Raw genomic sequence first — 11,855 nt, 5'->3', positions numbered from 1 at the left:
ATATATATATATATATATATATATATATATATATATATATATGTCTAAGCAGGAAATTATTTAGATAGACACGTATTTCGTAACTTCCTATTTTCTACTATCTAATTCCTATTTCTTATTGGCCACAGGATGAAGAATTCTTTTTTCTTATATACCTAACTAATATTTTGTTTTGGATATGTATACAATTTATTCACATTCATTCCTTCATTCATATCTATTTTTTTTCTTTTCTACTAATTGTTGGATTTCTTTTACCTTTTTTTTGTTTCTTGACTTGACAGAATCACAACAGGGACATGGCTCAACATTACGCGAACCAAAACGTCTACACGAAATACACCAAGATATTCGTGGGAGGTTTGCCTTGGAAAACAAGAAACGAAGGTTTGAGATGCTACTTCCAACAGTTTGAAGAAATTATCCGTGTTAATGTGGTTTGCGATAGAGAAACGGGACGATCAAAGGGGCCAGGGCTATGGTTTTGTCACGTTTAGAGATGCTGAATCTGCAACAAGGGCTTGCCAGAATCCAAAACCTATCATAGACGGACGAGAGGCCAAGTGCAATTTTGCTTACATTGGTGCTAGGGTTAACAATAACCAAAATGACCAGTTTGCACCGCAATATTATGCCTACAATCCTTATGGTTATTGGATACACCATGAACCTTTTGAGTTTTAACGGGTTTGTTAGCAAATTAGTACATTTTGGAAACTTAATTGGAAAACTAATACATTCACTATTTAAAATTGGAAAAATAGGGTGTTGTGTAATAGAGAGTTTGTGAGATAGAGAGAAATGGTGGGGCATAGGTTTGATGAGAAAATTACAAAAATTGGTATGTGTGGGTACGAAATAAAGTTTTTTTTTTTCCCTCCAATCATAATTATTCAAATAATTGTTAATATAATCTATTTTTAGAAAACTTCTTAGATACAAAAAAACACATTTTTTTCTTTACAATATGATATGAATTTTATTTAATAATTTTTAAATATATTATATAAATCTTTTGTATTCGTACACCTTAGTATGTGTACAGATGTCTATACACATTATTATGTATACAAATGTTTGTACACATTATTAACTTTACAGATGTAGTTTGCATAAAAACATTGTAGTACAAGCATATGTACAGACATTTGAAACCCTAATAATTAAACAAATTTCATCTATACAATTAATAATGTGTACAGACATTTGTACAGTGTGTACAAACATCTATACACTTAATAGTGTGTACAGACATCTGTACACTTAATTAGGTGTACGGATCTAAAATTTGTAAAAGATATTTAATATTATCAAATAAAATCACCAAACAAAATGCATATCTAATTATAAAGAAAAAAACATAGAATTTTTTTATTTCTATAAAAATTTAGATTTTTTTTAATTAGTCAGCATTTTTATTTTTAGATTATATGAAGCATATAATAAAGAAGAAAAAAAAATAAAAAGAAAATAAAAATAAAAGACTCAATGCCATGTGTTGTAAATATTAAATGTTGATGAGGGTTGGAAAGTTTGTGAACAGTAAAAAACAGTAAAAAATGTGAAATTTACTAATTGTAAATAGTAATTGTACTACTTTTACAATTATGTTTTGAAAACTGTTTATTTTGCCCAAATATCTCCAGTTTAACCCTGTGCATGACTATATAGTTAATTTTAATTAAAACTTTTTTTTTCTTCATTGCATCTCCTCTGTTTATTATAAAATTGTTGACCCGAGTCTGATCGAATATTTCTCCAAATTTACCTTCTAAACATATATATTATTACTCACACTGATCAAATTGTAAATACTGTGGATATATTCTTTTATTCCTTTTAATGTGAAGTTGACTTTTCAAAGCGTTGAAATCTGAGAGAGTCCAACCTTTTCTGAAGATTCGTTCACACTTAAAATCATTCTCAACCTCATAAAAAGAAAAAAACTCCACAAGATCAGTTAACATCTTGAAATCAAAATCTACGAACTGATCATCTTCATCCTCAATGGGAAACTGTCTAAAGCCTCTCAAAGAACAACCTCCTCCTCCTTCAATATCTCTCAAGCCTCTCATCATTAATCCTGGTACATCTCTGTTTTCAAATGCACTTTTTATTTTTGTTTACATACAAAATCTAAATACGTTAGTTATATATATATAAAAAGTGGAGTCAGAAAAGGAGAGTTTGAGAGAGTTTAGCTTTGCGAAACTGAGCAAGGCAACAAAGAAGTTCAAACAATACATGTATGTAGAGAGTAATGATGGTGGTGGTTTTAGAACAATCTACCAAGGCTACATTAATGAGACAACCTTTGCTCCATCAAGAACTGGAATCGCTGTTTCTGTCATGGAATGTTATCAAGATAATACTCGGGATATACAAGACTGGAAGGTAAACCAAAATATATCTGTCCATTTTTACACTCAACTACTATTTATATCTTCTTGTCTATATTTATGTATGGGCACAAATACCATTGAGTTGCAGGAAGAAGTGAAGTCACTTGGAAGTATTTCTCATCCTAATTTAGCAAAACTTTTAGGTTACTGTTGTGAAGAAAACAGATCATTCTTAGTTTTCGAATACTTCCACAAGGGAAGTTTGGACCGTCACATTTTCGGAAGTTAAGATCTCTTCTAAATCAATGGCTCCATATATAGTTCTAAAAAACAGTTATAATCGATTTTGGTTTTACATACAGTTTCATGTTTTCTCAACAGAAGAAGGAGAAGCATTGCCGTGGGAAATACGCGTTAAGATAGCCATTGGAGCAGCTCAAAGTATTGCGTTTCTACATTCGGTCAAGAACACCGCTCTATATCGAGAACTCAGAATGTATAACATTTTGCTTGACGAGGTAAATGACTTTAGACCACGCTTCATCCTGTTTTTATTGTTTATATAATCTTACATTAATAATGAAACCTGAACTTTTTGGATTGTCATCAGCACTACAACACAAAGTTGTTCTATCTTGTATCAAATAAACTATGTTTGTTAGAAGAAAGTATCACGACTGCATTCATAGGAAAAACAGAATATGTAGCTCCTGAATATGTAATCTCAGGTACACCAAATTATCTTAAGTTTTGTTTTACAATAACTCTAATTAATATTTCGTCGTTGGATGTTTAAGACAACTGTGTAATGTATGTGTAGGTCATTTGGGAATGAAGAGTGATGTGTATACATTTGGTGTGATCTTGTTTGAGATTTTAACTGGTTTGAAAGCTTCAGATGGTAAAAAGAACGAGAACCTGCAAAGTTTACATGTCTGGACTAAGCCTTTCTTGTCCGATCAAATAATCGATCCTCGACTTGGGAACGATTATCCTGTGAATGCAGCAACACAGATGGGAAAACTCATCAAAAGATGCATCAAGCTGGACACTAGCAAACGACCATCGATGCAACAAGTCTTGGATAGGTTGAGTGATATAGCAGAGATCAAAGATTAATAATCCGTAGAGGTAAAATGAGATCTGAAGTTGAACAAGTTCGGACCGCCAATTGTAATAACGTAGTGGTTTATTCATAGGACAAAAAAAAACAAAACTGGAGCCTATATATGAGATTTCTGAAACAGTAAGTGTTTGAGCCCAAGAACTCCAACATCTATTAATCTTAACACTTCTTATATCTAATTTAAAAACATAAACTGAAGATACAAACTGAAAATTTAAAATGTGGTAATAAAACAATGCAATACATAAATAAAAGTTTAAAACAATGCTAGCTAAACGTATTACACTGTTACACACAATGATCAAATTGTCAATTGTACTGTGTTTTTTCCTGGTTTTTTCCTTTTCTTGTAATGTGAAGTTGACTTTTCAAAGGATTGAAATCAATCGAATAGTTTTATTCTAACTAGGATCTTGCCCGCGCTAGGCCACATGAATATTTTTTCTACAGTTTTATTTTAATTATTTTGTGGATAATTTTTGTATCGTGTTGATTCTCACCAGATACTTTAACTATATCTTCTCGTTGTAGCTTTCTCACGGCTTTCACACTCTTACCTTTCATTATCTTTCTATTGCCAGAGATAATTTCAATCTGTGAAGCCGTGTAGTTTATCATATCTCTTTCCAGATTCAAAATGCGTCTCTGAAAAAATACAAAACAACATCGTCATTTTGGCTGATTACTTTGTTATCTCCGTTGAACATCCAATATTCCAATTTTTTCTACTGTCTCCGTTAAGCTAAAGTATTTTAAAGTAGAAAATGAAAAGTGATGTGGAGGGAAAGGAACAACAAACTTCACCGTAGTTCTCATAATTAATCACAAACAGATATCGAATATTGGATGTTCTCACAATTTTTCGGTTTGCTGAGTAATTGAAGGACAACCATTTCTTCACCTATTTTATCTTTCTACGATTTGGGCTATTTACTTGATTTTTAATTATGAGTATAATTAGATTCCTATGTAATTGTATTTTGCTATTAGCCTGTTGGGCTTGAGACATTTTTCAAAATACAGCAAATTAACTAAAAATAGTGACATGGAAGGAGAGATGAATATTACTGGATATCAAAGTTGAGCTGTATTAATTTTTATAATTTGATTGGCTACCTGTTTTAACTGAGGTGTCAGGTCCAAAATTCTCCAAAGTGTTGAGGTATCAACACGGGAGAGAAACACATCCTACTTTATTGTATTGATTATTGTTTGGTTGAAAAAAAAAACTTAAATTAGGATTAAAACAAATAAAATCCTACAAGGATAGTTAAGTTCAATACTCCCTCTTAAATGCTTTAAATATCAAATCATGAATCATTGATGATTTGTGTATATATACACACTCATTTTTTCAACTTTGAGAAAATAAAATAATAATAATAGCTACTAAAATAAAATTTTAAATAACGTATCTATGTTCAATACTCCCCTCTTAAATGTTGTGTATAAATTTTTAATTAACGACAAGTGTTTAATTTCTGCTCCTTCTAAACTCTGTATTTTTTAAGCCAAGTCCCTCTCTGTCTCCTTGTCAGCGTTAAAACTCAAAAGAAGCATCTCTCTCTCTCTCTCTCTCGATTCTCTCACGTAAGTTCTAAGGTTTCGTCGATTCTTTGTTTCCGGCATAAAATTTTCGAACTTGATTTCTGTAGTCTTTTGATCGTTTCTTCGCCAAAACTCTGCTTTCTTGAGGTAATCTCTCTCTCTATAACATATCCTGCACAACCTAATCAACTATTCCAAAAATTTCTTCAGTAGATATAAGTTAGAACTTGGATTTTGATAGCTCACTCATGTGTTGCTTGCTTCTTTTAATTGTATATGAGTATGATGTAAAAGCTCTGCGTTACAGGCCACTTACTAAGACGGATACCCATAAAATATGGATAGATCATCATCATCATCATCTGTTCCAGTCGAAAATGTTGATTGGATCAGTACACTCCCCGATGATTTATTGCTCATGATCGTATCAAGACTGTCCACAGAAGAAGCGGTAAGGACGAGCGTTGTGTCCAAACGATGGGAACATGTGTGGAAGCACATGTCTCGTCTAGTTTTGGACATGCGAAAGAAGTGTACCGATTCTAACATTACCCTCGATGTTTCGAATCGTGTTGCTACACTGATGACCAAGGTTCCCTTCTCTCAAATTCTCTTCTTCTTCTTCCTTCCTTCTTGTCCATGTGTTTTAAATCATTTTTTCTGTTTCTCAAGATTATTAACAATCACCGTGGACATCTAGAGAGCTGCGTAATCGAGTACGATTACACAAACGGGATGCTGAATACTTGGTTTCAATCGCTCACCGGTGTGAGGCAGACCAAACATCTCACACTTAGACATTATTTTGGACTAGAGAAGTGGCCAATATGTCCCAACTTCCCACAAGACTCATTCTCATTTTCAAGCCTCACATCACTCTCGCTATCGTCATACATATTCAGAACCTCGCATTCCTTCAACAACTGCCAAAATCTCATGACCCTCAAACTCTCATGTACGTACGCCCCTGATGTTGGACTCTTTAACAGAATTCTCGCATCTTGCCCTTCCCTGGAGGTGCTTGTACTAGGCATCGGTTGCACCAAAAAGGGTGGTCCTTTGAAGATTGACAACAAAAGATTAAAGTTCTTGAAAGTGTCATCACATTGCATTGGGATTGATGGCATGAAAGTGTCTTCACCTAGTTTGCATATCCTCGTTATCGTTGATAGTCTCTCATGTGGGAGATATAACTCTGACCTCACGTCTCCTCTACTCCAGTTTAATAGAAACTTGGCAAGGTTAAGCTTGCCTCACGTCAGCTACAACATATCACAGGTACACATATATATATATATATATATATATTGTTACATGCATCTCTCTGTGTAGTCAATAATGTATTTTAGAAAATATACGTACAAAAGGAACTAATGGTGTGTGATGTACATGATTAAGGAGGAAAATTGCAAAGGGCATGAAGAATATGTGGTAAACTCATGTGGTGCGTTCTTGAGAGGATGGCTTGCACTCATGTCAGTGAGTGTAGATTTAATGAATCCAAGAGAAGTTGCGAGGTTAAGACAAGTCTTACTTGTATGCCCTGTTCCAATGATTGAGCTTGAGCTAATATTTAAGGTATGTTACATTCATTCTTCTGACTTCTGAGTCATGACTAGCAAGTATTAATCTTTTTTATTTTTATTTTTAATTAAAGATATAGTATAATTAATATAAGTTGAGTTGGTATATGGAGAATAACAATGCTCCCAGGGAAGAAGTCGGTAAGGACAAGTTGTGGAGTGAGAATATCAAAGAGCCGTTCCCAAATGCTAAATTTCGCGTGGATTCTTTGTGGATGTATAACTTCAGCGGTTCAGAGGAAGAGTTTGCTTTGGTGTCGTGTTTGATTAGGCAAAGGACTGTGAAAAAAAATGTGATGATCAAGACAACGTCGTTTCCTGATAGAAAGAAATTGGAGATAGAAACGGCTGTGGCTAAGCTACAAGCACTAAAAGCGAAAGATCAGTGGGCGCTTAGCATCAAATGTTTCTGATGGTAGACCTTTTTGGTTCCCCCATCTTTCCAAACTAATTGGGCATGAAGAATTTTTGGTTAAAGCATGTGGTGCGTTATTGAGAGCATCCTTCAAGCTGGCTATTACAATTTCTAATTTATATCATATTGATATTTCTTATATATATTATTAATTAGTATTTGTTAATGACTTAATGTGTATAGTAAATTAGTAATTGAAATAAAAGCTGGCTATTCGAGTAATTAAGTTGAGTGACTTGATCATTTTTGATGGTATGCATTAGTCAAAAGGGATCAGTTAAGGTTGCGTAAGGTTAATAATTAAATACGTTTTGAACAATCTTTTGCATATTCTTAAAGACTTCCACGTCGGTATTCGTTTTAATTTAAAAGTCTCATCTTTATAAAGTAACAATTAGTGAGTCCTGAGTAGAGAATAGAGATAGCTAGGTAGATAGATGTTTTCATGACACATGAACGATTCACCACACGGTCATTATGCATTATTGCCTTATGAGTTCACAAAATGAAGAACACAGACTTGTATCTCCAAGACTCCAACGAAACAATCACATTTGCTGATTCGCTAATTGACTCCAAACGGATAGAGATACTTCAATATTTCTTAATTATTTGCTTTTTCGAAGGATTTAATTCTCTGGTACCCTTATCGCAAGAATTCTTTTTTACACATCCACTTTAATTCTACGAAACTACCACTCTAACAATTTTTAAATAAAAATCGAACATCCTAGTTGTACTAGTTGCACCCGTTGTACCAGTTGCACCAGTTGTACCCAGTTGTACCCATAACACCCTAGTTGTACCCCGTATAGTGGGATTCAAACCCTGGACGCGCGCGTGCGCATAGAGCTCGCAACCACTGAACTACTGTGTTTTTCGTTGAACACTTACTATTTCATTATATTTAACCTTTAACAACCTTCATTAAGAATAATATTGTCTTTATACCATTGAGGAATTTTTGAGAAATTGTTTTGATGGATAGGGGATATGAGATTTTGGTCTTTTTTTTTAATATATATACACTTGGTATCTCATATCTGAGTAATTAAGTTGAGGGAGCGACCTAAGCATTTGTTTTTCTTTAATTTCTGTTTTTTTGTTATTTGATGATAAATATATATTACTCAGAAGGAATCAGTTGCGTTTGGTTCTTGTTATATATTACTTAGATTAAGAAGACTCAAAAGGAATCAGTTGAGTTTGGTTCGTGTTATATATTGACTAGATTAAGCAGAGATGATGAAAACTTGTTTTAATTTAACAGACTCATCTTTGATTAAAATAAGATGTAGCGACTCACGCATGACTCATAGAACGGTTCACCACACACACGCTCACGCTTTGCGATTTTGAGTTAAAACTAATTACGTAACATACTTGCTTTACTTGGAACTAAATTGATACAGTAAGCTCAGTGAATTAATTGAGACGCACGATAAATATTCGCTATCATCTTTATTTTTAGAATCAATTACTCAAATGTTATCCAAAAGTTGGTTTATTACTCATATATTATTAATCAAAGAAAATTATTCAAATATTTAGTGCCTTGATGTAATTACAATTTACCTCTTGGATTTAGTTTTTCAATTTTGAGTAAAAAAAAAAAATACACATCAGCAAATTAAAATACAAATCATTTTTTACTCTTTCTGGTTGTTTTGGTTTCTGGATCGGATAATTGATTTTTCCTTCACAATTGATTCCTGTTTTGAGTGTTGTTGCTCTCTTCTTGTGGCTTGTGTACCTTTGCTTTGGAGCTTATGAAACGTTTTAGCTTTTTATGTGTTCTGCGTTTTTCTAATTTGAATACGCTTGTGTATTATCATTTTGGAATCCAGAGCATTAATGTTGCTTGTATCATATACTATTGAGCTAAATTGGAAGTTCTTGATCTAAAAGTATGTCTCTTTCTTGTTGTTGTTGTTGCAGTGTCATAATGGACACACGTTGTGCTCGACTTGTAAAGTGAGGGTGCATAACCGGTGTCCCACTTGTAGACAAGAACTTGGAGATATTAGATGTTTAGCTCTTGAGAAAGTTGCTGAGTCGCTTGAGCTGCCTTTGGTAATAAAAGTTGTGTGCCAATTGTCAAAAAAAAAAGACTATTAGTTGTGTGCCTATACAACATTAGTTTAACTTTTTACGGTAGGGATCCTAAATTGCCTCCATATATCATCATCATGCTAGTTGTGCTTGTATAGAGTATGTATAAGACTATAAATTAATTAAGAAACACAGCTTATACAAATTGCCATCTTTCTATATAATATTGAATTGAGGCCATATGATACATATCTCTGTGAATTGAGATGAGGCCATATGATACACATTGAATTGAGGTCATATGATAATATTGATAAATATTAAATAAACATATATGTTCTGGCTGAGTTATGTACTTCGTACGACTGAGTTATGTACTTCGTACGGCTGAGTTATGTATTTGGTACGGTTTCGTTTGGTCTTTCGCGTAATAAATATATAAAAAATGTTGTTGGGGAAACCCAAACAATAATTATGTGTCTGCTCAGATCCACACGCGTAATAAATTTATAAAGTTAGTTTTTTCACAATATATTATACAAAATAATTAAAAAATTAAACTTAAAATTTGAATAAAAAATAAAAAAATTCCGACAAAATGACTAAGTGATGGCTGAGTTATTGACTTACACCGCTGACTTATGAAATATTTGTAAATTTATATTATTATAACTCAATATTTAAATGTACAATTGAAATATGAATATTACAATTATTATAACCAATAAAAAGTAATAATTATAGAGAAAGATTGATTTTTACACATTCTCACCAGAATGTGTTAAACATACAACACATGACGTTTAGGGGTTAGGGTTAGGGTTGGGGTTTAGGGTTTGAGATGTAGGGTTCAGATGAGTAACATTATTTTTATTTTTGGTTTTGGTTCTAATGTGTTTTAATGTGTTTGGTTTAAGGTGGTAATTTGGATATACGAATATTATTACCATTTGAATATTTTTTTTAAAATCAAATTTTTTTTTTTGTTATTTCCGGTTATGGGTCCGTTAGATTAATATATAACCAGAAATAACTCAAAATATATTGTAATTAAGTAGATTATCCTAATATAACCCAAAGTAAGCCAAATATAACCAAAATTAACCAAACATACCAATTCAAAAATACCAAATTGGAAAAAAAAAAAAGTTGGTCGGTTATTTAGTCATTCTAATTTGAGGGTTGGCTGAGTTATGGTAAAGTTATGACTGAGTTATGCAACGGATATATTAATTTATTATATACCTTCTCGAGAATACAAAGTGTTGTTGGGGAGACGCAAACAATAATTATGTTTATTGTTAAGAACCACACGCGTAATAAATGAGATTTTAGCGATTTTTTATTTTAAAAAGCTTCATATTCCCAACATTATGGGTTTTAATATAACAGTTTGGTTTTGGTTATATTGTGTTTGGTTTAAGGTGGTAATTTGGATATAGTAATATGATAACCATTTGAAAATTTAAAATTTTTTGAAATTACTTTTCGGTTATTTCCGGTTATGGGTCGGTTAGATGAATATATAACCATAAATAATCCAAATGTTATCCAAATTAGGTGGATTAACTTAATATAACCGATAATTAACCGAAAATAATGAAAAAAATTGTTCCGGTTCGGTTCGGTTTGGTCGGTTATTTAGTCATTCTAATTTGAGGGTTGACTGAGTTATAGTTTATGACGGCTGAGTTATAGTTTATGACGGCTAAGTTATCGTTTAGGGTCTTCTCAATAATATGAAAACGTATTCTTCTTTCTTTCCTGGGTCTTTTGTTCTGTCAGGTTCCTAATAAGTATTAAAACGTCTCTCGATGTCACAAAAAGTGTTGTTAGGGAAGCGCGAAAAATCACTAATTATGTGCCTGCTCAAATCCACACGCATAATAAATTCATAAAGTGAGTTTTTTATCACAAGATATTATTGCAAATAATTAAATAATTATTATTCGAATTTATAATTCTATTTTTCTAAAAGTATTTCTCCAACAATTGAATATTAAAATTATTATAACTCAAAATTTAAATTTAGAAAGGAAATATGTCTATTATTAGGTTAACTAATGGTTTCCCGCCAAAATATCGCTTTACGGCTGAGTTATAATCATTACGGGAAAACGAAAGTTCATGTGACGGCTAAGTTATAGTGAGTTATGGCTGAGTTATCACAAGAAACAATCTGAAAGTAAATGGATGATATATATGACTTTACAGCTGAGTTATAATATTTACAGGAAAACGAAAGGTCATGTGACGGCTAAGTTATAGTGAGTTATGACTGAGTTATCACAAGAAACAATATGAAAGTAAATGGCTGATATATATGACTTTACGGCTGAGTTATAATATTTACGGGAAAACGAAAGGTCTCGTCGATTCATGTGACGGCTGAGTTATAGTGATTTATAAATCCTTACTGGCTGATATATCAGAGTCATTGAAAACATTAAATCGGGTTGAAAATTCATCATCTTCTTCGTCAGATGCTACTTCGACAACTTCTTCTTCTTCTTGGTTTTCTTTGTCAACGATCTTACCATAATCAAAACAAGTGCCTTCAAATCCCCCACCGTACACTTCATATGTAGATTCTACTTTCAAGTCATTGCTTGGCCGAATCATACTTCCTCTACCTCCACTAGTTTCACAAGCTTGTCGTGTGTTGTGTCTCGATCTATCTGCACAACTATACACCCTCTATCGTCGGTGTTAAATACATATCTCTGTGTCTTTACCCAATTACCGGAAACAACTAGAACCGAAACTGGATCCATGAAAGAAAATGAAGA

General features: G+C 32.7%; 2 protein-coding genes across 5 annotated transcripts; both read left to right on the top strand.

The window, feature by feature from the left end:
• LOC104735156 (putative inactive serine/threonine-protein kinase At5g11400) lies at positions 1,929 to 3,609 on the top strand. 3 transcript variants are annotated; one of them, XM_010454885.2, is made up of 6 exons: positions 1,929 to 2,086; positions 2,255 to 2,394; positions 2,491 to 2,626; positions 2,724 to 2,860; positions 2,953 to 3,070; positions 3,163 to 3,609. In XM_010454885.2, the coding sequence occupies exons 1-6, from the start codon at positions 2,008 to 2,010 to the stop codon at positions 3,459 to 3,461; spliced, it is 909 nt and encodes a 302-aa protein (XP_010453187.1). In that variant the 5' UTR covers positions 1,929 to 2,007; the 3' UTR covers positions 3,462 to 3,609. The 3 variants fall into 3 exon arrangements, with proteins under 3 accessions (XP_010453187.1, XP_010453186.1, XP_010453185.1); XM_010454884.2 differs by having other exon boundaries at positions 2,177 to 2,394; XM_010454883.2 differs by having other exon boundaries at positions 2,168 to 2,394.
• Positions 4,929 to 7,108, top strand: LOC104735157 (F-box protein At1g80960-like). Of its 2 annotated transcripts, none has more exons than XM_019234730.1 (5): positions 4,929 to 5,163; positions 5,324 to 5,608; positions 5,689 to 6,294; positions 6,415 to 6,594; positions 6,713 to 7,108. In XM_019234730.1, the coding sequence occupies exons 2-5, from the start codon at positions 5,354 to 5,356 to the stop codon at positions 7,010 to 7,012; spliced, it is 1,341 nt and encodes a 446-aa protein (XP_019090275.1). In that variant the 5' UTR covers positions 4,929 to 5,163; positions 5,324 to 5,353; the 3' UTR covers positions 7,013 to 7,108. The 2 variants fall into 2 exon arrangements, with proteins under 2 accessions (XP_019090275.1, XP_019090276.1); XM_019234731.1 differs by having other exon boundaries at positions 5,039 to 5,058.

The sequence above is a fragment of the Camelina sativa genome, chromosome 13, assembly GCF_000633955.1.
Source record: "Camelina sativa cultivar DH55 chromosome 13, Cs, whole genome shotgun sequence".
Lineage (NCBI taxonomy): Eukaryota > Viridiplantae > Streptophyta > Magnoliopsida > Brassicales > Brassicaceae > Camelina > Camelina sativa.
The sequence above is the reverse complement of the archived record's forward strand: the minus strand, read 5'-3'. Positions and strand labels throughout refer to the sequence as shown.

Excerpts from the sequence above, each read along its gene's own strand:
- LOC104735156 (XM_010454883.2), top strand. The coding sequence starts at position 2,008 with ATGGGAAACTGTCTAAAGCCTCTCAAAGAACAACCTCCTCCTCCTTCA. Across the intron at positions 2,395-2,490 it reads GGGATATACAAGACTGGAAG|GAAGAAGTGAAGTCACTTGG; the intron begins GTAAACCAAAAT and ends ATTGAGTTGCAG. Across the intron at positions 2,861-2,952 it reads ATAACATTTTGCTTGACGAG|CACTACAACACAAAGTTGTT; the intron begins GTAAATGACTTT and ends GATTGTCATCAG.
- LOC104735157 (XM_019234730.1), top strand. The coding sequence starts at position 5,354 with ATGGATAGATCATCATCATCATCATCTGTTCCAGTCGAAAATGTTGAT. Across the intron at positions 6,295-6,414 it reads TCAGCTACAACATATCACAG|GAGGAAAATTGCAAAGGGCA; the intron begins GTACACATATAT and ends TACATGATTAAG. Across the intron at positions 6,595-6,712 it reads AGCTTGAGCTAATATTTAAG|AATAACAATGCTCCCAGGGA; the intron begins GTATGTTACATT and ends TGGTATATGGAG.